The 24,095-nt window shown below is 48.9% G+C and overlaps 4 protein-coding genes across 4 annotated transcripts; all 4 read right to left on the bottom strand.

Moving 5' to 3' along the window:
* Nucleotides 1-5,413: 5,413 nt before the first annotated feature.
* On the bottom strand, nt 5,414-8,275 carry LOC112884972 (phosphoglycerate kinase, chloroplastic). Its single transcript, XM_025950628.1, has 6 exons — nt 7,785-8,275; nt 7,007-7,084; nt 6,648-6,908; nt 6,163-6,480; nt 5,898-6,056; nt 5,414-5,795 (listed from the first exon to the last, which is right to left on the bottom strand). The coding sequence occupies exons 1-6, from the start codon at nt 8,199-8,201 to the stop codon at nt 5,586-5,588; spliced, it is 1,443 nt and encodes a 480-aa protein (XP_025806413.1). The 5' UTR covers nt 8,202-8,275; the 3' UTR covers nt 5,414-5,585.
* A 552-nt stretch (nt 8,276-8,827) lies between these two features.
* On the bottom strand, nt 8,828-11,084 carry LOC112884973 (metacaspase-6-like). Its single transcript, XM_025950629.1, has 2 exons — nt 10,563-11,084; nt 8,828-9,810 (listed from the first exon to the last, which is right to left on the bottom strand). The coding sequence occupies exons 1-2, from the start codon at nt 11,035-11,037 to the stop codon at nt 8,906-8,908; spliced, it is 1,380 nt and encodes a 459-aa protein (XP_025806414.1). The 5' UTR covers nt 11,038-11,084; the 3' UTR covers nt 8,828-8,905.
* Nucleotides 11,085-11,962: 878 nt separating this feature from the next.
* Nucleotides 11,963-21,628, bottom strand: LOC112885266. The gene is made up of 4 exons (XM_025950924.1): nt 20,974-21,628; nt 19,453-20,303; nt 13,791-14,220; nt 11,963-13,014 (listed from the first exon to the last, which is right to left on the bottom strand). The coding sequence occupies exons 1-4, from the start codon at nt 21,317-21,319 to the stop codon at nt 12,128-12,130; spliced, it is 2,514 nt and encodes an 837-aa protein (XP_025806709.1). The 5' UTR covers nt 21,320-21,628; the 3' UTR covers nt 11,963-12,127.
* Nucleotides 21,629-22,871: 1,243 nt separating this feature from the next.
* On the bottom strand, nt 22,872-23,462 carry LOC112885265 (wiskott-Aldrich syndrome protein homolog 1-like). The gene has a single exon (XM_025950923.1). It carries the CDS (start codon nt 23,460-23,462, stop codon nt 22,872-22,874), a length of 591 nt encoding a protein of 196 aa, XP_025806708.1.
* Nucleotides 23,463-24,095: the final 633 nt, after the last annotated feature.

The raw sequence follows: 24,095 nt of genomic DNA, 5'->3' as shown, positions 1-24,095 counted from the left end.
GAAAGCGCGAACGGGATGCCGGAACCAGCCGTGACCCCAAGCCTGGTGATTCCATACTCGGCAAACTGAATGCCATAGTAGCAGCCGTGTCAACTTCTCAGGCCGCAAGATCAGCTGCAAGGCTCAGCAGCCAAGTGTTAGGAGGAAGCGGTGGTGCAAATGAGACCCAGCAGTGTCCTTCCAGACAAGCTAAAGGTAGTACACTTACATTGATCTGTCTGCTGCAACACTGTACATTACTCGTTTCATGGGTACTCTGAATCCATGGAGAGATCTGCATACCGAATTACCGATCGATGTCTTACTGCAGTTCTTGTCAAACTAACTTGTGACAGATCTTATCCACCGGGAGCGTGTTCGCCCCATGTCGCAGGACGGGAATGAAACTTCACACCGGTGGTTGTTTGGCGGTATGCATTTTGATAAGTTTTTTGGTTCATATACGGTCATACTACATGGCTGTTCTTGTGTATATATATTGTGTTCTCATGTGCTTCTTCACTCTTGCAGCTGTTGCGGAGCTGCTGGACAATGCGGTAGACGAGGTGAAAATCCCTTGTCCATTGCCTAGCCTTGACGAGGGAGCACAGAGCTGCTACATTCTTGACAAGTCCATCCTCACGTGCCATGCATGTTTCGGTTTCTTGCTGAATTCCCTCTTGTTGAAACACAGGTACCGAATGGTGCTACCAGAGTGTTGATCGACAGCGTCGTCAGTCCACGCAACGGATCTCCGTCGTTGCTCGTGCAAGGTTCTGATCCTCGCTGCAATTCCAATCCATTTTTCATAGAAATTCCATACATGCTTGTTATGACAGTGTCTTTAATTGAAAGTTCTCTGAATTCATCCGAATACATTTGTTGTGCATGAAGACGATGGTGGAGGCATGAACCCTATTTCCCTATGGAAGTGTATGACCTCTGCATGTCCAAATAGGAAGCCACCTGATTCAATTGGGCAGAGTATGTATTCCATGTCTTTGTCAGCCCTCACCTTCTCATCCTTGCCATGTTTAGTGCTACAGCTAACGTCTTTTGAAAATTTCTGATCAGATGGGGCAGGATTCAAGGCTGCCATAAACTGCCTTGGCGCGGGTGCCATCATTTTCACCCGTCACGTGCATACCAGGTCAGATTTTTTTTCCCCTAGGTCCTACTAAGATTTCAAAAATCGTATGAAATATCTCAGTTTGTACAGGAATCTGGAGAACTTCCTGAGGTAGGGACATTAGTTTTATACTGTTTGGCTGTTTGCTGTGCAACTGTGTTAGGGACACATAAGAAGTCATCTTTATTTCAGGCGTACCAACAAGTACCATTTGTATTTTGTGTCTCTTTACTTCGTCAAATTAACACATTATTTTCTTGTTTGGTTCCAGCACGCCAACTCAATCCATCGGGCTCCGCTCTCTTTCCGGAGAGGAAACAGATCAAAAACGCATCGTAATACCCATGGTGTGTCTGTGAGATAATGCTCATTTGGCACTGACCATGCTGTCTGATGACTAAACATTCTTTTGGGGCCATTGGAAATGAACAGAAATGCTAACATATTCCAAAATACTTTTTCTTGCTTTAGGTGAATTACAAATATGATCCGGTGACGGCTGAAATCAGAAGATGTGAGCGCAACCCAGGGCAGTTCTGTATCAACATGTCGATGTTGCAGAAATTGTCGCCCTATAATTCAGAAGAAGAGATGCTACAAAATGTGTGTTTGGGACGCTCGTTCAGTCTCTTGATGCAACATTAATTACGTTACTGAATTTGTATTTGAAACCGTATTGTGCTACTGACTTGCTGCAAACATGAACTTGAAATGGCTGTGCACTGAAATGTTTGTTGATGTGTCTGCCGCTACACAGTTCAACGACATCGGTCCACATGGAACAAAAATCATCGTGTTCAACCTGTCGCGAGACGCTAAAGGCGACTTGGACCTCGACTTCAACACTGACACAAAGGTAACAACCACATACCGATTAAAGAGTGTAGGGAGAGGTATTTTTGTATTGTCATTATTGTATTAATACTAGTTTTACAGTAAATCGTTTGTATTTCAATGTTAAGCTATGACATCTAGAAAGGACTCTACTACTGTGCCATGACTACTATTATCATGGAGGTCATATCATGAATTATAATCTTTCTTCTTTTTTATCACATGGAGGCCCATTTTGTTCATAAACTCTTACTTGTACACATTCCTCGCCATTGAACAGTTCATCAGTTCCTTCTGCTCGCTTATTTCAGGATATCAGAATTAGTGCTGCGACGACGCATGCAGAAAACAAAGCTGTATGGGATCAAAATCATGTGGTGTATCAATACAGGAGATCTCTCAGGGCAAGTGCTACACACACAATCATTTCTGCAGTTACTTTTTCTGAAGAAATTCATTTCTGCAAATCATCTGTTTATATGTTACTAAATTGCCGTTTCCTGCAGGCCTATGTTTCCATCTTGTATATGGGACTACCTGTGCACTTTAGAATCATCCTTCGGGGAGAAGAGGTTAAGCGCCGTAACCTTGTGACTGAGCTCAAGCATAGTCAACACATCAGATACAGGTGCAGCGCGACAGAAAGGGAAGACGAAGTGGTATGCCAAATTTTCTTGTAATTGAATTTCTCAATAGCTAACCATGTTCACAGCACGAAAAGTAGACACATTATTCATGTCAACCAAAGTGGCCTACAAAGTCACTCTAGATAAAATGGAAAATTTTCAAATGATCGTTAACTATGACTTCAGCTTCAATGTTTCAAGTGTGGGAAGCGCCGCACTGTGTGGTGGCAGTCAGTTGGAGACGCACATGTGTGTGCTAGTGTTGTGTAAGAGTCTGTCTCATGTATGTGCATGTGTCTGTCTGTCTTCTATGCTAACGAAAGAGAAGTTATTGAGTGAACCATACACATTTTGTCCTTCTCCATTTAACATCAATGCTTGGATTTGTAGCAACTCCATGTTCACCCCTGTCCATTTCACTCAATTCAGGTGCTGGGATTCTTAGATGATGCACCAGATTTTGACACGGATCGATTCTGTTTCTACTACAAACAGCGCCTTATCTTGGTAAGCTTCAGATCTTCTATTTTTATGAACCAGAACAATCAGAAAGTCTATGCAAGTTGCTCTCTGGTATATAGATCCTAATGTTGATGCCGATTCAATTCCAAAACATTCCAGCCCTTCGTGCCTGCCTATGGATTCTCGGACAGAAGCCGGAGCATCGTGGGAGTTCTGCAGCCCAATCACCTGACGCCAGCGAGGAACAAGCAGGATTTTCAGTGGTCGTCAGAGCTTGCAGAGCTGCAAAAGATCTTGATGGAAATGGGAGCGGAATTCTGGTAGCTGCTTATTTAGCACTTCATTCTGAATGGTAGCATAGCATCCATCATCATGAGATCACAACTGGAATGTTTTCACTTGTTGCCAGGAAACGCCTGAAAGGAAAGGAGCTTAAAGATGCTGCGGCGCTGCTAAGTTTGGCGCCTCCCGGTTCTCACGATGAAGCAAGTTTGATTTGGAGCAACACCGCCGGGATGCACTCCCAGATGACTCCATCTGCACCGGATCATCTTGCGGCGCCAATTTTAGAGTCAAGCTATGGCGTTCCTGCACCCTCATATATGGTTCCAAGAACTCCTGACCCATGTCTTCCGTTATTCCCCGTCACACCAACAGGAGAAGGACAGAAGAGAGTGATGGCCACGGCAGACCCTCGGGACCAAGGCAGTACCTCCAATGTCGTTCCTGCTCATCGTCCTGCTTCGACGCTGCCATTCGGGTGGAGCAACGGTGGTTCGTTCTCTCACGGCATCCAGAGAGCTCCTGCGCCTCATCTTCCTACATCTGCCATGGCATCAATGGCCGGAGCCGGACGCTGGCCAACCATGCCAGCCGTGGCAAGCACCAACGGATACGGCATCATCAACAGAACGTCAGCTTCCATTGCCCCTAGGCCGGCTTACCTCGCGCCGCCCTTCTCCCAGCCGAACAGCAGCGGCATGGGGCCGAATGGCGTCATGAGAGCTCCAGCTCCTCACCTAGCTGCACTCTATATGCCAGCAGCTCCTGGATTCAGACGCTGGTCAACATCGGCAAGCTCAGTGACCGGCACTGCTCTGCCTCTCCCTGCAACGCAGACCGCCATTGCGAACACCATTGGCGGCCTGGCACCCTCATATCCAGTCCCAGCCGGTGCTATGGTTGCTCACCGTGGTCTGCCAATCAGGATGGAGTATGCTGGGGCTTATCATGATACTGCTACTACTCTAGCTCTTGGCGTTCAGGCCGCCGCAGCAGGCGCTCAAGCTACTTCTTCTGTTCCGGCGCCGGCCGCGGTGGACACCAGAGACGGCGGCAGAGCATCTGCGTTCAACCCGTGGTGTCCTCGTGGTTTCGAGCCGGACGACGGCCCGTCAAGCTCCTCGAGACAGGTTTGTTTTACAAACTGCATTGGTCCACGTTCAAGGATGGGCTTTGATCCGACGAATTTATAGCTTTCTATTCTTACCGAATCTTTTCCATTTATCCCGATAATAATTTGCAAAATTTGCACTCCAAATACATATGTTATGCTAACTGAATTCTTGCATTTGCTGAAAACTAACAGGCACAGGAATTGCAGGGTGGCAGCAATCAAGGGGAGAAACGTACCAAGCCACTGCTGGATCTGTTCAAGCTTTAGGTTTCAGTCAGTTTTATTTTTTTTAAAAAAAGGTTTCAGTCAGTATAGATTGGGAATAGGCTCCATTTGTTGGTTCCTGCTTTCTTGTCAGCTGCTGCAACTTCATGATGCTAGTTTCAGATAGGGTCATCACTAGCGATTACTAGCTGGCGGACCAACACCATTTTTACTGTTATCATTCTGTTAATTCTATTTACCGGCACTGCTTTGCCACAGACAATATGTTTCTGTATCAGTGAGAAGCGGCATTCATTTCATTTTATCAATCTGGCATTTCTGAGATTAAAGATATGTTGACTTCCCCAGCAAATCGTCTGCATGACTATGCGGCTAAGTTTGTTTTCAGTGATCGGTATGATCAGTCTGCGGCCTTTAGTTTGTTTGTTGAATTCCTTCTGTTTTTTCGTCTTGCAAATACACTTGTGACATCTTAGAGAAAAGCTTATTGATATTGCTCAATAGAGATAATAAACTAAAATATTTCTAGAGAGTGCATAATTGTCCTGATTCCAGACTGAAATTATACGGCGCCAAGATCCAAGAAATTTTGAGTACCAGACCTCCACAACGTACATCTACCTTCCAACGGCCAACAACCTAAAGTTTGCTTCTCTCGCAAAGAGAGAAAAAAAATTCACACCCTTGCTCAGAAAATCAGATCCTGGTACACGAAACTCCCAAGTAACCAAAAGCCAAATAGGCTATAGTGCCCTTTAGGGGTTTGTTATGACTCAGGTAAACACATATTATTGTGTAGTTATTCAAACAATTTCCAGTGGCTCTATAAAGCATTGATCTCTTACATTTCGAGCGGCTGATAAGGAGCGAGCAAGAATGTAACAAGTTTACACGGTACACGAAGATGAAGGTGAAACAAATTGAAAACTTAGCTTCATACAGTCACCGTGGCGGCTTCATCCAATGCAATAACTCCAGGAAGCTCCTTTCCTTCCAACAATTCCAAGCTAGCTCCACCTCCCGTTGAAATGTGGCTCATAACATCAGCAACTCCCACCTTCTCAACGGCTGCAACAGAGTCTCCACCTCCAATGATGGTTGTGACACCCTTGCCGCTAAGCTCTGCCAACTTCTTCGCAACAGCCTACAAAAGAGATATCAGGGTTAAGTTTCTTTCGTTGCAAACTTTCCTCAGTTACAATGTTACATAGTGAAGCTGCATCAGCATATTTGAGCTGGGCTTTACCTCAGTTCCTACAGCGAACTTGTCGAATTCAAAAACACCCATGGGCCCGTTCCAGATGACTGTCTGGGTTGTGTCCAGGGCTGCATTGAATGAAGCAACAGAATCTGGGCCGATGTCCAGCCCCATCCAACCATCAGGAATTGAAGATGCTGGAACAATCTGTAGAAAAATTCTATGGTCAAGTTTCTCCCTGTGCAGAATTGAGAGATGCTTCCACTTCACTACAAAAGCTCTGCTGATAAGGGAAGAACAAGGTTCAACAAACCTGGCTGTTAGCATCAGGGGCAAACTTATCAGCAATGACAACATCAGTTGGCAACATAAGGGAGACACCCTTTTCCTTTGCCTTTGCAAGCAGAGATGTTGCGAGCTCAAGTTTGTCTTCCTCGACTAACGAAGAACCAACAGAAAGTCCTTGTGCCTTGTAAAATGTGAAGATCATACCACCACCCAAAAGAAGGATATCACACTTTTCCAACAGGGATTCAATAACCCCAATCTTGGATGACACCTTTGAGCCACCCACGATGGCAGCAAATGGACGTTTAGGGCTTGAAACAGCTCCAACAAGGTAGTCAAGCTCCTGTGAATTCATTTTGTAGAATAACAAAAGGTTCAGATTGAGGTTGAGGAGGAGGAGAAAAGAGAATCTAAATTTTATACTTTAGATAGCATTTCATTTTCATACCACTTTTTCGTAGTGTGTGTTAAGTTCAAGAATGGAAAATAAACATAAAAAAGAAAGATAACCTTCTGCAAAAGGAACCCTGCAACAGAAGGCTTCAAGAACTTGGTGACTCCCTCAGTTGATGCGTGTGCCCTGTGGGCTGTTCCAAATGCATCATTAACATAAAGATCTGCAAGGGAGGCAAGCTTCTGTGCAAACTCTGGGTCATTCTTCTCCTCTTCCTTGTAAAATCTTACGTTCTCGAGAAGCAAAACACCACCATTGGGCAAGGCAGACACCAATTTCTCAACTTCAGGGCCAATAACATCGTCAGCTTTTTGCACCTATTGGTGGGTACAGACATGGTTTAGTCAGTACAATCAATGGCACATACCACATCTGATCCAGTTTGAAGTACCAATGATGTAGAATATATGAATACCTGAATACCAAGAAGCTCAGACAGCCGTGGTACAATGGGAGCTAAGCTAAACTTGGGAGTAACACCCTTAGGGCGACCCTGCACATCCAGAGGAAAAGGTGGATATAATCAAAATTGGATGAAATAGAAGCTGTCTCTGAACTAATATCTTAGTCTAGCAATCTTTCATGTAAATTCAGTCAACATAGAAGGCAAATTTGCTACTATAGCCAGTGTGCATAAACAACTCGCATAATAATATAATTGAAAACTACTCCCCTCCGTCCCAAATTACAATTCGTTTTGACTTTTCTATATACATATATTTTGCTGTGTATCTAAATATAGTATACATCTAGATGCATAGCAAAATATATATATCTAGAAAAGCCAAAACGAATTGTAATTTGGGACGGAGGGAGTATCATTCTACAAGTCCTGGGCTCCTACATTTTGTGTGTACCCGAAGTGCAACAGTCAGATACCAAATTTCTAAAATAAAAGTTACAAACAGGTGCTGAATTAGAATATCAGACTTTTTCCTGTTGTAACCAACTTTTTTTTCCCAAAAAAACTTGTGTTTCACCTTTGCAGCAGTGCCAAATTTGTGCCCAGAAACGGTATAACACAGGAAGCAAAATCACAACTAATAGCCTGTGTCCATATATTACTTGACCAAAGCAAATCAGATGATCACAAACCCCCGGATCCCACGGGACCTGAGTTCCTACATTGTCTGTGCGTGCCAAGAGCATTGCTTCACCAAGTCAGATGTGAGACGGGAAGGCCGGAGACTCACCAAGTGGCTGGAGAGGATGACCTTGGCGCCCTTGCCGATGAGGTACTGGATGGTGGGGACGGCGGCGCGGACGCGGGTGTCGTCAGTGATGTTCTGGTTCTCGTCGAGCGGCACGTTGAGGTCGGCGCGCACGAAGACGCGCTTCCCCTCGAGGTCGGCCTCCGTGAGGTCCCCGACGCTCTTCTTGGCCATGGTGGCCATGGCGCGGGTCCCGCGCGCGGACGACGCCTGGCGGCACCGCGACGCGACGTGGACCGCGAGCCGCGCGTCGCCCGCCGCGAACGCCAGCGACCGCGCCGGCTGGCACGCCGCCGCGAGGCCTCCCCTGCGCAGCGGGGTGGCGGCGGCGGCGGCAGCCCTGGTGGCCGCGCGGGCCACGAGGGAGAGCGAGGTCGGGGGCGCAGCCGCGGACGCCATCGGGATTCCGGAAGGCGGCGGCGGCGGGTGGAGCGGGGCTGAGAGAGTGACGCGGGTGGGCGGGAGTATGGGGGGCAGGGAGCTTGGGGGTCGTAAAGAAAGAGGGCTTTGTGGACGAGAGGACGGGGAGGGGATTTGCTTATCGCTGGCGAGAGGTCGGGACGGTGGTTCCGGTGGGTATGTGGGGGAGGAGACGCCGAGACGGCGGTGATCGATCACGGCGATGGCGACGTGTGGGGGGCTCGGTGGCTTCGATTTCCCCTGTCCTCTGTGTGATCTGGGATCGCCGTCCCCTCCCAGTCCCAGGCTTTGGAAAGTTCAGATCACTAGTGGTGCCCGTGAGCTGGGGCAAAACGCAGATCCCTCCAATGGCAGAGGCGACCGCTCACTGGATTTATCCCAAGCAGCAAGCATATTCTGCCAAAGAACTGGTGGATCTCAGTTCATCGTAATTTTTTTCTTTTCTTTTTTTTCACCGTCGACTGCCTGTCTGGACTTCTTGTAGTGGTAGGGAATTCACCGCGGGCGTGGACGCTGCCAACTGCAATCTTGGCAAGTGAAACTGCTGATGTCAACGTCTTCTGGTAACATCACGATATCACACCACGATGCAATCAAACTGTCAATTCTTCTGTAACACAACGATAGATTGGCCTGAGAATTCCTCGTGGGCAATCACTCGCACACCGCGCAGATGTTTCAGTTCAGCAGATGAAGGGCAGCTTGGCGTGCTCGTCGCTGCAGTAGAGCCCGGGCTGCTGCGTGTACCCCTGCTTGGACAGTAGCTCCCGCGCCCTGACCACAAGCTCCCGGTTCGTCACCGCCGCCCCGCGCTTCCTCCCGGCGAGCACGGCCTGGATTGCGTTGCTCAGCGCGCCGTACGACACGCCGTCGGGCGTGGTCGCGTCCGCCGAGGTCTCGTCCGTCTGGCACCCGCTGACCAGGACGCCGTTCCGGGGCAGCCCGGCCCTGGCCGCCGCAGCCGCCGCTGCCGGTCCGGCGTACACCTCCTCGACGCTGTGCGCGTCCTGCTCCAGGGCCGCCCTGAAGGCGTGCGGCTGTTCCACTTCCTCGTCGCCCAGCTTGCCGTCGTGCCGGAGCCTGCCCACCATGACCTTCACGAACCTCTTGACCTTGGGGCTGGCGTCGTGGCCGAAGTGGTGGAACAGCGTCGTCCGGATCGACCCCACGCCGACGTCGTGCCTCCCGGTCTTGTCCCTGAGCATCCCGATGAACGTCGGCAGCGGCAGCGACCGGTTGGCGATCGCGACGCTGGCGATCGTGGACGGCTCTGCCTCCGTCTTCGCGTCCGGCTCCTTGCCGCCGTTTTGGGTGCTCTGCTTGTGGTGGCCATGGCAGGGGAGGTGGGCGCCCAGAGACTCGAACCCCCCACGGATGATCCGCAGGAGGGAGGTGCCGGTGCAGGTCCCGGAAGCGGATGGAGGCTTCGTGTCTCCGCCCCGGTGCTGGTTGTTCTTGCTCTGCTTGGTGCTGTTCCCGATCTGCTCCTTGGTCTTGTCGATCAGGCCGCCGCTGTGGCACGAGTCGGAGACCATGGTGAAGAGGCAGCCGTCGGGGACCTTCGCCACGAGTTCCGTGAAGTCTTGGTCTGCAGCGTGTACACGGAAATTAGAGCGGGTGAGCTCAATTATCAGCAGAGGTGCAAATGGCAGAAGCAGATTATTGCAAGGGAACAAAAAACTTGTATCAGGCAGGTTGTGAAATTGGCAGATTCTAACGTGGCCATGTTGTTCAACGCCCTTTGCTCGACTTCTTGTTCGAATCAGAAGCTGAAAAGTTGGAACAAGGAGACTTTTGGCTCAAAAGTCACATTTTTATGCCCCCGGCTTGATCCAAGTGGCCAGGTTGTTTTTTGTTTTAACTATGTGCTTTGTTACTCCTTCCTCCAGTCACACATAAGTGATGTTACAAATTTACTCATAGAAATGGTTGACAACCTCAAAACACAAGTTATCTGTGGCTGGATAGAGTAATTAACATCACTCCTCTCAATAATTAAACATAGCAACACTGGTAAGAAATAATAGTAAGCTCGTATCTGAAATCTTTGAGGTTATTTGCTTATGGCTTCGGTCAGCAGTTCAGCCTCTCCATTTCAAGAATTTTCAAGTCCTTATTATTCGATTTGCTGAACGCATCTCTCACATGTTCAAATTTGAACAGTCAAATCATATCCTTTGATGACCTTATCATACCCTCAACCGAAATTCCACACCCCAAAAACGTAACAATCAGATGCAAGCAGCGTGCCCCTGAAGTCTGAACGACAGCTACTATCCATTTCAAACAGAAACGAGCAACAAGATACACTCAGTGCCAAGAATGGAAGGGAGAGCGCACCTTTGATGAGGTTGAGGTCGCAGGGCACGATGCACTCGTCGTACCCGGTGTCGTCGTCCTCCCCGGTCTCGGCGGGCAGCTGCAGGCCGTGGCCGCTGTAGTGGAAGAAGAGCGTGTCGCCGGGCCGGGCGTCCCGGACGAGCCGCTCGAGCTCCAGCCGGATGTTGGCCCCCGTGGGCGGCGGCGTGGACGGGTCGGCGTCGGCGAGCACGCGGATGCCGGCCCCGTCGAAGCCGAAGCGGTCCACCAGGCACCGGCGCATGCGGGCCACGTCGTTGAGGCAGCCCTTGAGCTCCCCGTCCGTGCCCGGGTAGTTGATGCCCACCAGCACCGCGCGCTTCTGCCCCATCGTCGTCGCGTCTGCCCGCGACGCCGCCGGCTCGGCCCGGCCACGCGCTTCCGTCGGCGCGTTCGACGGAAGGTGGCGGCGGCGGCTGGAATGGAGGTTTGGTTGGTACGGTGACGAGCTGCCCATTTGGCGTTCTTGCCTGGCACCTTACGCTGGGCTGGTGGAGCTCCTGAGTGCTGTCGCGCGAGGTGCTCATTGCCTCCACCACCACCCGCCATTTTTGTATTGGCTGGTGACACGGGTCAACGTCGGCTAAAGGGACAGGCACTGGGGAAGCAATCGGATCATTGGATCCGGTTAGGACGATCGAAAATCCATTACTCGTTTTTTTTCTTTCTAAAATTGGAGTATATCTATAAAATGAATTTGCGATTAAATTTGAATTGAATCACCAATTGAGTGGAATGTTTTTCTAAGTCAATGAACTAACCGAATGTTGGGTTCGGACGAGCCGAAATTAGACAGAACGATGTAAATAGGACTCAAGCTCAACATAGTAACCTTAGTAACCTTACTTAGTAATCTTAGAGTAATAGAGTGAGAAGAAGAGCAAACCGAACAAGAAACAGAATAAATGGTCAAAAGTCCTCTTCTCCAAATCCTAGGACTTTGTTTATATTTATTCCATTGGTGATATCAAATATTACAAATAAATCCCTAGAATTTATAAAAAATTTCTGAAACTTACAAATAGATCCCTAGACGAAGCAACTACGTCCCTATACCTCACAATATACCTCACAAACAACTCCTTAGATCCCAACTTAGCCTCTTTTATACATAAGGAAATCCCTAGCTTTAGGTGGTGGTCTAAGGCGCACCCCAACATCGAAGGTTGTTTATGTTTGGGAGGTTCAAGTGGACTGGTGTTTTGTATCACCAATTAGATTAACATTGACACAAACAATACTCTTTGCTGATCAATCATGGCAGTAGCCATCTACTTGATGGCATCTTGATGTGACAGTTCCATAGTCATAGTGCGCACTAGCAATGAAAATGCATTTTTATAAGTTAGTTATCTAAAGAGGAAGCAACTTTTGCCATTTTTCTTTACTACATTAGAAAGCCTGAAACAAATGTACCAATTACATGATTAAGTACATCATCAAAGAATGAAATTTTTGCATGGAGATTACCATTCTCAAGTTCAAAAGCGTAGTCGCCACATTGTACAGAGATTGCAGTCTACAAGAGGCAACCAATGCTTCAGCCTTCAGCATATGAAAGGTGCACTGGCATGCTCATCGCTGCAGTAAAGCCCGGGCTGCTGAGTAGTGACCCCCTGCTCGGACAGCAGCTCCCGCGCCTTGAGCACCAGCTCCCTGTTCGTCACCGCCCCGTGCTTGTTGCTGGCGAGGATGGTCTGGATGGCGTTGCTGAGCAGGCCGTAGGACACGCCCTCCGCCGTGGTCGCGTCCCCCGAGGTCTGTTCCGTCTGGCAGCCGCTGATCAGGACGCCGTTGCGAGGCAGGGGCACGCTCGCCGCCGTGCCGGCGTAGACCTCCTTGACGCTGCGGCTGCGCGCCTCCTGTCCCGAGGCCAAGGCCCGGCTGCGCGTGTCCACCTGCCCCCCGTCGTCTCCCTCCAGCAGCTTGCCGTCCTGCCGGAGCTTGCCTGCCGCCATGGCCTCCACGAACTTCCTGACCTTGGGGCTCGCGTCGTCGCCGAAGTGGCGGAACAGCGTCGCCCGGATCGTGCCCACGCCGACGTCGTCCTCCCCGGTGTTCTCCCTGAGCATCTCGATGAACGCCGAGAGAGGCAGCGACCGGCTTTTTACGCTGGCGTGCGAGGTTACCTCTGTCTTCATGTCCAGCTCGGCTGATCCGTTGCTCTGGCCGTGGCCGCTCTGCGGGGAGCCACGGCGAAGGAGGTGGATGCTTAGTGACTCGATCACGCCGTGGATGATGCCTACGACGGAAGTGCGGGAAGGTGGCCGCGTTTCTTGCTGATCCCCCGTCTGCTGGGATCTGTTATGCTTATTGCTGTTCCCGATTTGCTCCTTGGCCTTGTCGATCAGGCCTCCACTGTGGCATGAGTCCGAGACTATGGTGAAGAGGCAGCCATCAGGGACCTTTGCCACGAGTTCCTTGAAATCTTGGTCTGCAGTGCGTACAAGACGTTTTAGTGCCATCTTGAAAAGTGTCAATTGACAAGTCAATTACCATCAGCAGACGGTGGCAAGATAAAATGGTAACTGGGACTTGGGCAGGTTGCCATTGCCACATGTCAGGTGGTGAAATGGCATGTTGTAGCACGTTTAACCCTGATCAGGGCTTCGCTTCACTAAATCTAGCTTGGTTTCAGGGATGCGGGCACTATTACATACTATAACCAGAAATTTGCAATATGTGTACTTCATTAATAAACACAGTGATTTTGTAAAGCCATGAGCAAATATTAATCCCTTCTGATGCAACAAAAAACATGTATTGGATAGGCTTAGAGCTAATTACCATTGGAGAACCTATCTGTGTAATATATAAGTAGGCTGAGCTTAGAGCTAGAAATTTCACTCCGCTGTTAGAGATGCTCTTAAAATATCCCGTTCAAATCTGAAATCCCCATTTGGTGTGTATGAATGAATGTTATTCCGTAGAAATATTTAGAGTTTGGTTCAAAATCATACTAAATCCCAAATGCTGTATATGAAATGTCAACAATCCAAAGGCTTTTTATGATAAAATTTTGGGCTTTGAGTCTCCATTTTCAAGAGCCCATGGCCGACGTATTGGTCTGAAACCTGTTGAATCTAATCCTACATTGACCACAGTGCTATCAGATGCAAAAGGTGTATCAACCACCGTTTGATTCCCAGCTAATGAGTTCGGACAACGCTAACAACAAATAAAGGCACATCATCAGAGTGAGAGCCGGACCTTTGATGAGGTTGCCGTCGCATGGCACGATGCACTCGTCGTACCCGGTGTCGTCGTCCTCCCCGGTCTCGGCGGGCAGCTGCAGGCCGTGGCCGCTGTAGTGGAAGAAAAGCGTGTCCCCGGCGCGCGCGCCCGCCACCAGCCGCTCGAGCTCCAGCCGGATGTTGGCCCCCGTGGGCGGCGGCGTGGACGGGTCGGCGTCGGCGAGCACGCGGATGTCCGCGCCGTCGAAGCCGAAGCGGTCGACGAGGCAGCGGCGCATGCGGGCCACGTCGTTGAGGCAGCCCTTGAGCTCGTCGGGCCTGCCGACGTAGTTGATGCCCACCAGCACCGCGCGCTTCCGCCCCATGGCCGCCTGCCCCATCGTCTCGTCTGCGCTGCTTGCCCGCAGGTGGCGCTGGCTGTTATGGTGGTGGCCTCGTCTGGTGGGCTGGTGGAGCAGCCGGAATGGCACTCGATCGGGTCGGTGGCGCGACGGGTTGTCTTGTCCATTGCCGTTTCCTCGGTGCCGATCTGGCAGCTCGTTGCGAGGGTTGGTGGAGCTCCGAGTGCGAGGCGCGCGTTGCATTCATTGCCCCCGGCATTTTTTAATTCGCTGATGACGCTGTTGCAGAATGATCTCGAATGTCGGTGGGCTAGCAAAGGTTGCATGCAGAGCACGAGTAGGAGCAAAAAAATAGTTGGTCTAGCGGAAGGACAAAATTATACTCCTATGATACAACGAGCTAAACATGTGTCATTTATGGAGGAAGCCTCCAACTCCAATGCATCGGCTTTCAGACATAAGGTCTTCGACATTTTGTACTCCCTCCATTAAATGTTGTATGTTAGGTTCCATTTAGCTCCGGAGGCGAGGCCCCATCACATTAAAGAGAATATTATCATTTAGAAGTTTAAATAAAATATATTTATAAAATATTTTGCACATGTAGGTATAATTCACGAGACTAATTTAATGAATCTAATTAATCCATAGTTTATAACAATGATACTACAGTAACCATCCGCAAATTATGGATTAATATATCTTATTAGATTCGCCTCGTGAATTAGTCTAGAGGTTCTGCAACTAGTTTTATAGTTAGACTTTATTTAATACTTCTAAATGATAGAATTCTCTTTAATATGACGAGCTAAAGTTTAGCCCTCTGGATCCAAACACTCCCTTAGAAATGGAGCAAATGCATGATTTCTTGGAGACTGTAAATTAGTGGCCACGGTAGGGCTTCGAGGAACCGCTCTGCCTTCCTCGTTGTTTGTGTTGCATCTCATGCTCCCTCCCACCCCCATTCTCTGTGTTCTAATGTTGTAGCTGGCGGTTTGTGTCGTTTGTGTTGTCTTGCTTGTAGCCCTTTGATTGTTGCGCCCGTTTTATGCTGTATTGCTAGTGTGTGTTTTCGATTAGATCTGGTACCCAATATCGTAGATCTCTCTTTTAATGTTGTAGATTTGTTAGCCTTAGGTGTAGATCTTGTGTTCCACTGCTTGTTGCATCATCACCCAGCTTGTATTCTGCACACCTTAGTAGTTGTTCATGTTGTTGATGGTTGCCATTTTTTTCTATTGTAGTACTGGTTTTTGCACTGCCATCTAATACAAGAAATTTTATGTTTGTAATAGCTATGGATGATGTTGCCAGTAGGCACCGCCAATTGATTCTCAGGGGGGCAAACTCTAGTTTCTATCATTAGTGCATGGATGATGGTTAGGTTTAGGCGCCAGTTGACTGCTAGACCTCTAATTTTTTATGGTCCTTGCTTTCTAGAGATGAGCAGAGACAGAAAAATCTAAGCTTCATTTACAATTCCAATGACACCCAGTATGTTATTCAGCTTAGCATGAAAAGGCCCGCTTCTTCTAGCTTTGTGATCTGTTCTACAATCATGGCCCGTTCAAAGATAGTTTCCACTACATTGTAGAAGAACAGGTTGCAATATTCCTTCGATTTGTAGGCCACAATCAAAGGTTTAGGTGCATGCAAGTTCCATTTTTAAGGTCCGTTGAAATAATAAGTAGGTATTTCCAAGAAGTTCTAGGAGAACTTAGATCTGAGATGATTCTGCCACTCTCCACCGTTGTACTTGTACACCAGAATCCAGAACAGTCGTAGATGGAACCCCTATTTCTAAGGTTTGAACATGAGCATAACTGTCCATAATAGTATATGCTTCAAATAATTTATGCCATGGCTCTAATGTAGGATTGTGTGGATGCAATTGATGGGACCCATGTGCTAGCAAGAGTGCCAGTTAAATCCAGAGATGCTGCCCTTCTAGGAAGAAAGCACACAACAACCCAGAATGTTCTGGCAGCTGTGGATTTTGATTTAAGGTTCACCTATATCCTAGCTGGTTGGGATGGAACCGCTCATGATGCTCTAATCTTAGCTGATGCACTTCAAAGGATGGGTCTGAAAGTACCTCAAGGTAATAGGCACCAAAAATATTCCTTAGATAGTTTAGGTTAATGATCAATTATGATTCCAATTTATCCTATATGGTAGGGAAATTCTACCTGGTAGATGTAGGCTATGCTGTGAGGCTAGGATTTCTTCTGTCATATAGGGGTCGTAAGGGAGTACGGTGTCAGGAGGTCTCAGAATGCAAGGGAACTGTTCAATCTAAGGCATTCCTCACTGAGGGTAACAGTTGAGAGGGTGTAAGCATCTAGGCCCTCAAGGTATGTTTCGGTAATTAATGACAACCATTATTGTGACTAATGAGTTTGTGCAGCTTTATAGATCATTATCGCTCATTTGGTCATATGTCAAAGATGCCCCTAATTTTCATTATTCAGAAAGGCGATCTCGGCTTTCAACTCAATAATATGACAAGACTAAGGATCTTTCTAGTCCTAAGTGTCATAAGATTGAGAAGGACACTTAGGTTAGTATAGGTTTTATAGTTTTGTAGTGATCGCACTATTAAGAGGGGTTTAGGCTAAGTAACTTGAGCATGGACATGGTCATTTGAAAATGGATGCACACAATGGTCACTCAGGTTTCTAGAAGCTCAAATTAGTGGTTCTCAATCTATATCTCAAGAATATTTGGATTTTATTCAAGACTCAAATCAGAAAAGGCAAAATCAGGAAAAATCCTTAACACCGGTTTAACCGACGCCTCAACTTTTCTATACGTCGGTTAAACGAGGTCAGCAGAGTCTGGACAAATCAATACACCGGTTAAACCGACGATATTTGAAATTGGACGTCGGTGCAGTTGTCCAGAGACTTAGTTTTTCAGTTGATCAGTGGACAACTACACTCACCGGTTAAACCGATGATGCGTCGGTTAATCTGCCCAAGCTGTAACGGCTAGTTTTCAGAAGGGGTAGTTTACATTCACCGGTTAAACCGACGATGACTATTGGAGGTACGTCGGATTAACCGGCGCTACGCAGTTTTCTGGCAGCTTTTTTCTCCAACGGCTCTATTCGTGTGAGCTGCCTATATATACCCCTCCAATGGGTCATTTTACTACTCTTGACACCAGGCAACATCCAAACACTCATACTATAGTCAAGAGCCACCTTGAGCTTCATCATTTCACATACTTGTTCATTCAATCATTCAAGAAGCAAGATTAAGCACTTGAGTAGAGAAAAGCTTGTGTGCATCCGTTCTTGGTGATCGGTTCTTGCTCAAGTGAGGGCCTTAGCTTGTTACTCTTGGTGATTAGCATCACCTAGGCGATTTTGGTGATCGAGGTGATTCTCGCGGAGCTTGCCAAGGATTGTGGGAGCCCGGAGAAGAAGATTGTACGTGGCTTGATCTCCACCACACCGGGATGGTGAACGGAGACTCTTAGTGAGCGCCCTCGTCTTGGTGACTTGGGAGGTGACAATACTCTTTGTGAGTGTCACAACGTGGATTAGGGGTGTGTGCCAACACATCGATACCACGGGAAAAATCCGGTTGTCTCTTGTCCCCTTTACTTATTCAAGCATTATCTTTCATGCAATTTATTCATGTGCTTAATTTAGGGATCATTACTTTGCTCTACCTTATTAGGCGTTACCTCTTTTTATCTTCCTAGCTCGCGTAGATAGTTTTAGTTACCCGGTTGGTGAATTGGTGCCTTTCTAGCTTTGCGTAGGTTAAGGTTGCTTTACCTTATTTTAGAAATTGAAAAATTGAAAAAGGCCCAATTCACCCCCCCTCTTGATCCATCGATCCTTTCAGAGGGCCTTTGGTACACTGAAAAATAGGTTCAAGATTTTGTACAACAAGGCCTTCCAACCATACAGCCCTTCCATCCATACAAGACTCGGATGAAGTTGGTCCTTGGCTGTTGTATCCTGCACAACTGGATAATAAGGCATGGCCATAATGAACACATCCCACCAGAAGAAGATTGGCCCACAAACCCTTCTAATGAGGCTATTCCTAATGATATAGTAATGGACAATGGTGCCTGGGCAGCCAAAAGGGACACGGGTTGAGCAGATGTGGCAGAATAGGGATGTGCTAGAATTAGGGACCTTTGTTGTTTATGTTTGAACTCATTCAGTACCTTTCCTTTCTATTTGTGAACATTAGTAGCTTTGCTGGTCATGATGTAATGTATGGATCTTAATTCACCGTGGCTAAATGGTTGGTGATATCTCATTTGGTTAATTTTCTGTATGTTGTGACACGATTGAATGTTTTGTTCCAAATGTCTAGAGCTTTGTATGTGGTTTGTATGTCTTATTTGGTTGCTAATCTGTATGTGGTGATGGGAATTGGAGAAAGTAGGAAATGGCAGATCTTGGGGCTGCTCAAGTGGCTGGTGATGCCGAAGAGGTGGTTGCGGTTGCACAAGGCAATGCTGGTCCCCAAGGCAGGGTGAACTGGACCAGTGCTATATCTGGTTTTGTGATGCGCTGCTTCACTGACTTGGTTGGTGAGGGAGTGAAAACGGACAAGGGTTTTACGGATGTTCACTTGAACAAGGTAGTAAGGGATCTGTTTGAGTTTATTGAGTTTATTGATCAAGAGATGACAGGTTCCCAGATCTACAATTATCTGCAACCGGTGGGCCGACCGCCAGCCAAGTCCAACCAAACAAGCCAAGCCTGCATTACACTATGCAGTCCCAAATCCAATGCAACCAACCAAACACAATCTTCAGCAGGCCAAAAGTGGTTGTGCGTCCAACCAAACACAGCCTGATGTACTCCGCTATCCAGGCTAACGGGGGCCTTGCACTACCAGGGCCAGGATACATTCTATCCACCTAACCAATCATAGCCATAGTCTCTAAAAGGAGAGTAGAGCTAGTGTTTCTGAGAAGACTTAAACCAAGTGTGCCGATAATGGTTAACTATAGGCGTGATTGGTTCCCCGCCAGACTCCGCCAAGCCGCAAGTTAGGCGGCCCTGCAGAAAAGGTTGCTTGGTTGCTACTTTGATTTTGGCGCCACATTGTTCCGGCCTTTTTTTCACCACAATTGTGGCGGCAAATTTTCACGCCACAGATTGTGGCGCCGCCGCACCTGCGGCGTGGCAGGTTGCGGCCGGCAACAAAATGCGTCCTATAACCATGTTATCTCGTGCAGAAACACTTTATTTCCAGATCTCAATAGCGTAGCCACCGACCCACAACACTCCATAGTCCACAGACAGTGACAGTGTACAAAGATTGATCACGACATAACCAAATGCTTTCAGCATATGAAAGCCACACTGGCGTGCTCGTCGCTGCAGTAAAGGCCAGGCTGCTGGGTGTACCCTTGCCTCGACAGCATCTTGCGAGCTTTCGTCACGAGCTCCATGTTGGTCACCGCCCCGTGCTCCGCGAGGATGGTCTGGATGGCGTTGCTGAGCGCGCCGTAGGAGCCCTTGGACGTGGTCGCGTCGGCGGAGGTCTGGTCGGTCTGGCACCCGCTGATCAGGACGCCGTTGCTCGGCACCCTGGCCGTCGTCCCCGCGTACACCTCCTCCTCGCTGTGCACCTCCTGTTCCATGGCCGGCTCCAGCTGCTCCTGCTTCCCGTCCAGCTTCGCTTTCAGGAGCTCCTGCGCCAGGGCGCCCACGAAGCCCACAACGCCGCCGTGCTGGAGCTTGTTCAGCATGACCTTCATGAACTTCTTGATCTTGGGGCTGGCGTCGTCCCCGAAGAGGTCAAAGAGCGTCAGCCGGAGCGAGCCCACGTCGATGTCGTCCTTCCCGGTCTTCTCCTTGAGTATCTCGATCAATGTCGAGAGAGGCAGAGACCGGTTCTTGACATGGGCATCTGCTGTGTCGAGGTAGCGGGGCTCCTCGTCACCATCGTCTCCGTCATCGCTCTGCCGGTGGCTACGGCGGGGCAGGTGGATTCCCTGGGACTCGAACACGTCCCGGACAGCCCCTTTGAGGAATGAACGGAAGCCGCCGCTGCCGGAATCAGACCGCTCGGTCTGGTTCTGCTTGGTGCTGTGCCCAATCTGCTCCTTGGTCTTGTCAAGCAGTCCACCGCTGTGGCACGAATCAGATACTATGGTGAATAGACATCCCTCGGGGACTTTTCGCACAAGCTCCGTGAAATCTTGGTCTGCAGTGCATAAAAGTGGATTAGTTACTACTATACCTCCATGAATGGGGCACCCAGAACGTTATAATCAGGCACGGTATTTCTGACAGGTCTTAAAAGGATTTTTGTTCTACCCTGAAATATTCCACAGCCATCAAATGGTCACTAGCTAACATTTGACTTCGTCGTTCTCACGGTGGTCGAATTGCCGCTTGAAGAGATGGTTTCAGCCATTGAGGAATGCATTATCGGCCTGGTAATTTACAATGCAGGATTGCTCTGATAAATTAACCATAACCACATGGGTTGACTACAGAATCCAAGAACCTCGTGTTTCAAACATCCAAATCCTGGGTACGGGAATATGAGTAGACATCTGAAATGTTTTGTGCTACTGCTACCTATACTATACTACCTCCACTGATTTTCAGACAACAAATTCAAGCTAAACTTGATGTCTGAAACGTCATATAAATATGACCAGAGGAAGTATCCACTTCTGACGAAGTAGTCACACGGAACCAATCCAACCATGTACTGGCATTACCAAAATGCTAGCTTGCTAAGTCATACTCAAACGTAAGAATCTGATAATAGTCAGATCCCACCTACCCTTTGATCCCCACTTCTCGATTGTTCCTACCCATAATTGATGGCAGCAGAAGGCACAAGACACGCAAGTAAAGTTCACCTGTGATAAGGTTCATGTCGCAGGGCACGATGCACTCGTCGTACCCGGTGTCGTCGTCCTCCCCGGTCTCGGCGGGCAGCCGCGTGCCGTGCCCGCTGTAGTGGAAGAAGAGCAGGTCCCCGGGCCCCGCGTCCCCGACGAGGCGCTGGAGCTCCCGCCGGATGTTGGCCCCCGTGGGCTGCGGCCCGGAGCCGTCGTCGACGAGGACGCGGATGCCGGACTCGTCGAAGCCGAAGCGCTCGACGAGGCAGCGGTGCATGCGGGCGACGTCGTTGTGGCAGCCCTTGAGCTCCGCCTTGGTGCCGGGGTAGTTGATCCCCACCAGCACCGCGCGCTTCTCCCCCATCGCTCCCTTTCCGGATCCGGAGGCGGGGCGCGTCGCCGTCGCCGGCGGCTGGGCAAGGCGGCGCGGTGAGACGAGGCGCGCCGGCGCGTTCGAGGAAGATGGAGGTGACTGCGTGGCTTGTGGTGCTTTGGACTTTTGGGTGGGGCGCCGAGCTGTCTATTGGCGTTTCCATCTGGCAGCCTGGCAGGTCGTGCTGGGTTGGTGGAGAGGAGCTGCGGTTGTGGGGCCGTGATGGCCTGATAACTTGATAGGTGGTTGGGTGGGTTATCGTCCCTGTCCGCGGGTTTCAGCCACTTGGCGGGCTAGTAAACGTGTTTTGTCTGCTTGTTTGTGTTAGGCAGTGTCAAGCGGCAGGGTTCAAAAGGTCATAAGTACCTCGTGCGAAGAAAAGTTTTTATATAGAAGTTGGGGGAAGATAAAAAAAAAACGTCGTAGCTTTACAGGGTTTTTGTTTGATGTCATATTGGTATCAAAATAATTGATACAAAGTTCATATGAATATATTTCCATATTCGAACGGTTATTAGTTATAAAGTTCTTGATCTTATGAATCTCTACAACTTTTATATAAATTTAATCTCCATTCGAGTTGTATTAAAAGGTTATAATTTATTTAAGATTATTGGCGTAGAACAAGGGCATGCCATCAATTATCCAATTTAATTGGTGGTAGGGGACATTCCACCAAATGAAACGGCTATATAAGCATAGATGGATTTGTAATTTTTTATCCAAACAATTTTTCTACAACAAACCATGAAAATAAAGATGTATAAATATATGTAAATAATCCTGCCTGGGCTAACGGATTTCTCAACTTTTTTTTTGAGAGGAACGGATTTCTCAACTATTCGAGAATTTCGTTCACTTGCGTATTTGGGCCTCGCGATGCTACAGTAAGGTTAATGGGCTTAGGCCTTTTGGTCTGGGCTTCTGTTGAAATCATCATCGCTGCCCTAGTGGGCTGGGTTGCATTGCCTCAGCGGCCACTCGCGCACCAGCAGAGCAAAGCGCCGCAGCCGCGCGACACACGAAGACACACGAATACACGATCGGCCCAGATAGACCAAACATGACAAGACGGATTCTTTCGGTTCCGCGATGTTCAACGCCATTGACTCTTGACTGGGTATCGAGTGAGAAGCAGAGGGGACAGCAGTTCGTGCGTGCGCGCAGCTTATCTTCGTAGATTTATACTGGAACTGAAGAGCAGGCGGCCATGTTAGATCACGTCGATAGATTGGGCCATTCTGCGTGCGCGCATCTACTGGATCCGGGTCAAACAAAAAAATATGTGGAAATAAGGTAATACTACCCATGATGGTATCTTAAACAAAAAACTCACGAACCCACGATGGACTGGTCGAGTTTCATATGAAAAGAAGAAAAAGTAAACTCACGATCGATCCTGACACCAACTAAGACAGCAAATTCCTACTTGTTTCATGCACTGATAGCAAGACAAATCCTGTCTGATTTCAAAGGTAAATAGATGATAAGTTTTTTTGTTTTTGTTTTTTTTTTGCAGATCGGCCGAGCGCCACGAGCCACCCTAGCCCTGCTGCTGGAAGCCCTGCGGTATCTTGGGCGTGCTCATGCAGCTGGACGACGCGGACGCCGGCGACGCGGGGAAGGAGAAGGACGCGCGCCCGCCGTGCGGCATGACCCGGGGCGACAGCGACCGGCGCCAATGCGAGAAGGACGGCGACGCCGTCCTCGGGACGCCGGCGGCGTTCCGCGGCGGTGCCGACGACGCCGACGCCCTCCTCGGAGCGGCGCTCCCGCCGGCGCCGGCAGAGGCCGCGGCGGACGGCGACGCCGGCCACCACGTCGCAAGGGACGCCGAGGCCCGGAAGGTGACGCGGGACCGGGACCGGGACGCAGCAGCCGGCACGTCATCGGGCGCCACGGCGCTCCCGCGGCTGCCGCTGCTGGGCTTCACGGCGGGCGGAGGCGGAGACGGCTGCTTCTTGGAGCGGCTGGGCAGGCGGAAGCACGTGCACTTGAGGACGCCGCCGCCCGCCGCCGGCTCGGTGGCGCCGTTCGCCACCTTAGGCCGCTGCGGCGGCGGGGGACGCGCGTTGCTGGTTTGCCGAGGCTGTGGCTGCGGCGCCAGAGGAACATTTTCTTTGGCAGAGGCCATTATATTGGTGGTGCTGCACACGGTGGGCTTAACCGAAGGAGCACGAAGGGTTGTTCTCACAAGCTTGGCGAGGCTTATATAGAGAGAATTATAGATGGTTTTCCAGTTTTTTCCTTTCTTTTACGAGAGCACCGGAGCTCTTCTTCGTGTGACCGTGTCTTGCTTTTTTAGGCAAAATATCCAGCACCTGAACGGTTTATTGTATGCTCGATTGTCGTCTAGCTAGCTACTGTACATAGGAAGTGGCTGGCATGCATAGCAGCACTCCCGGAAGGTGGAAACCATGGAAGAAGCGGAAATGTTAGAAATGAAAGGTTCATCGGAAAAATGATTAAACTTTTTACAAGATTAAATCAGGTTACGTTCCGCTCCCTCTGTTCCAAAACGATTAATAATTTGGAATGGAGAGAGTATATTCATACAAATTCAAGTTATAAATGGACCAATTTTAAAAAATATAAAAAGGAAAAAAATCAGGGGCAAATAGCACAAAGACAGTTTTTTTTCCCATGCGCAACAATTAGCTGCACATGAATTCATCCTTTTCACAGCTTTTAGACTTGATCGAATTTGTATTTCAAAAAAAATCCTTGCGTGCAGAGCATGCCCCTGGCTAGATATGTGCAGAGTTTC

This window comes from Panicum hallii, chromosome 3 (assembly GCF_002211085.1).
Source record: "Panicum hallii strain FIL2 chromosome 3, PHallii_v3.1, whole genome shotgun sequence".
Lineage (NCBI taxonomy): Eukaryota > Viridiplantae > Streptophyta > Magnoliopsida > Poales > Poaceae > Panicum > Panicum hallii.
This window is presented reverse-complemented; position numbering and strand designations above follow the sequence as displayed.

What these genes read in the sequence shown, in the direction of transcription:
- LOC112884972 (XM_025950628.1), bottom strand. Translation starts at nt 8,201, where the DNA reads ATGGCGTCCGCGGCTGCGCCCCCGACCTCGCTCTCCCTCGTGGCCCGC. An exon ending in TCATCCTCTCCAGCCACTTG is followed by an intron (nt 7,085 to 7,784) that starts GTGAGTCTCCGG and finishes CTGGATGTGCAG; the next exon opens with GGTCGCCCTAAGGGTGTTAC. An exon ending in CCCCTGATGCTAACAGCCAG is followed by an intron (nt 6,057 to 6,162) that starts GTTTGTTGAACC and finishes ATTTTTCTACAG; the next exon opens with ATTGTTCCAGCATCTTCAAT.
- LOC112884973 (XM_025950629.1), bottom strand. Translation starts at nt 11,037, where the DNA reads ATGGGCAGCTCGTCACCGTACCAACCAAACCTCCATTCCAGCCGCCGC. An exon ending in CGACCTCAACCTCATCAAAG is followed by an intron (nt 9,811 to 10,562) that starts GTGCGCTCTCCC and finishes TACACGCTGCAG; the next exon opens with ACCAAGACTTCACGGAACTC.
- LOC112885266 (XM_025950924.1), bottom strand. Translation starts at nt 21,319, where the DNA reads ATGGGGGAGAAGCGCGCGGTGCTGGTGGGGATCAACTACCCCGGCACC. An exon ending in CGACATGAACCTTATCACAG is followed by an intron (nt 20,304 to 20,973) that starts GTGAACTTTACT and finishes TATGCACTGCAG; the next exon opens with ACCAAGATTTCACGGAGCTT. An exon ending in CGACGGCAACCTCATCAAAG is followed by an intron (nt 13,015 to 13,790) that starts GTCCGGCTCTCA and finishes TACGCACTGCAG; the next exon opens with ACCAAGATTTCAAGGAACTC.
- LOC112885265 (XM_025950923.1), bottom strand. Translation starts at nt 23,462, where the DNA reads ATGGCCTCTGCCAAAGAAAATGTTCCTCTGGCGCCGCAGCCACAGCCT.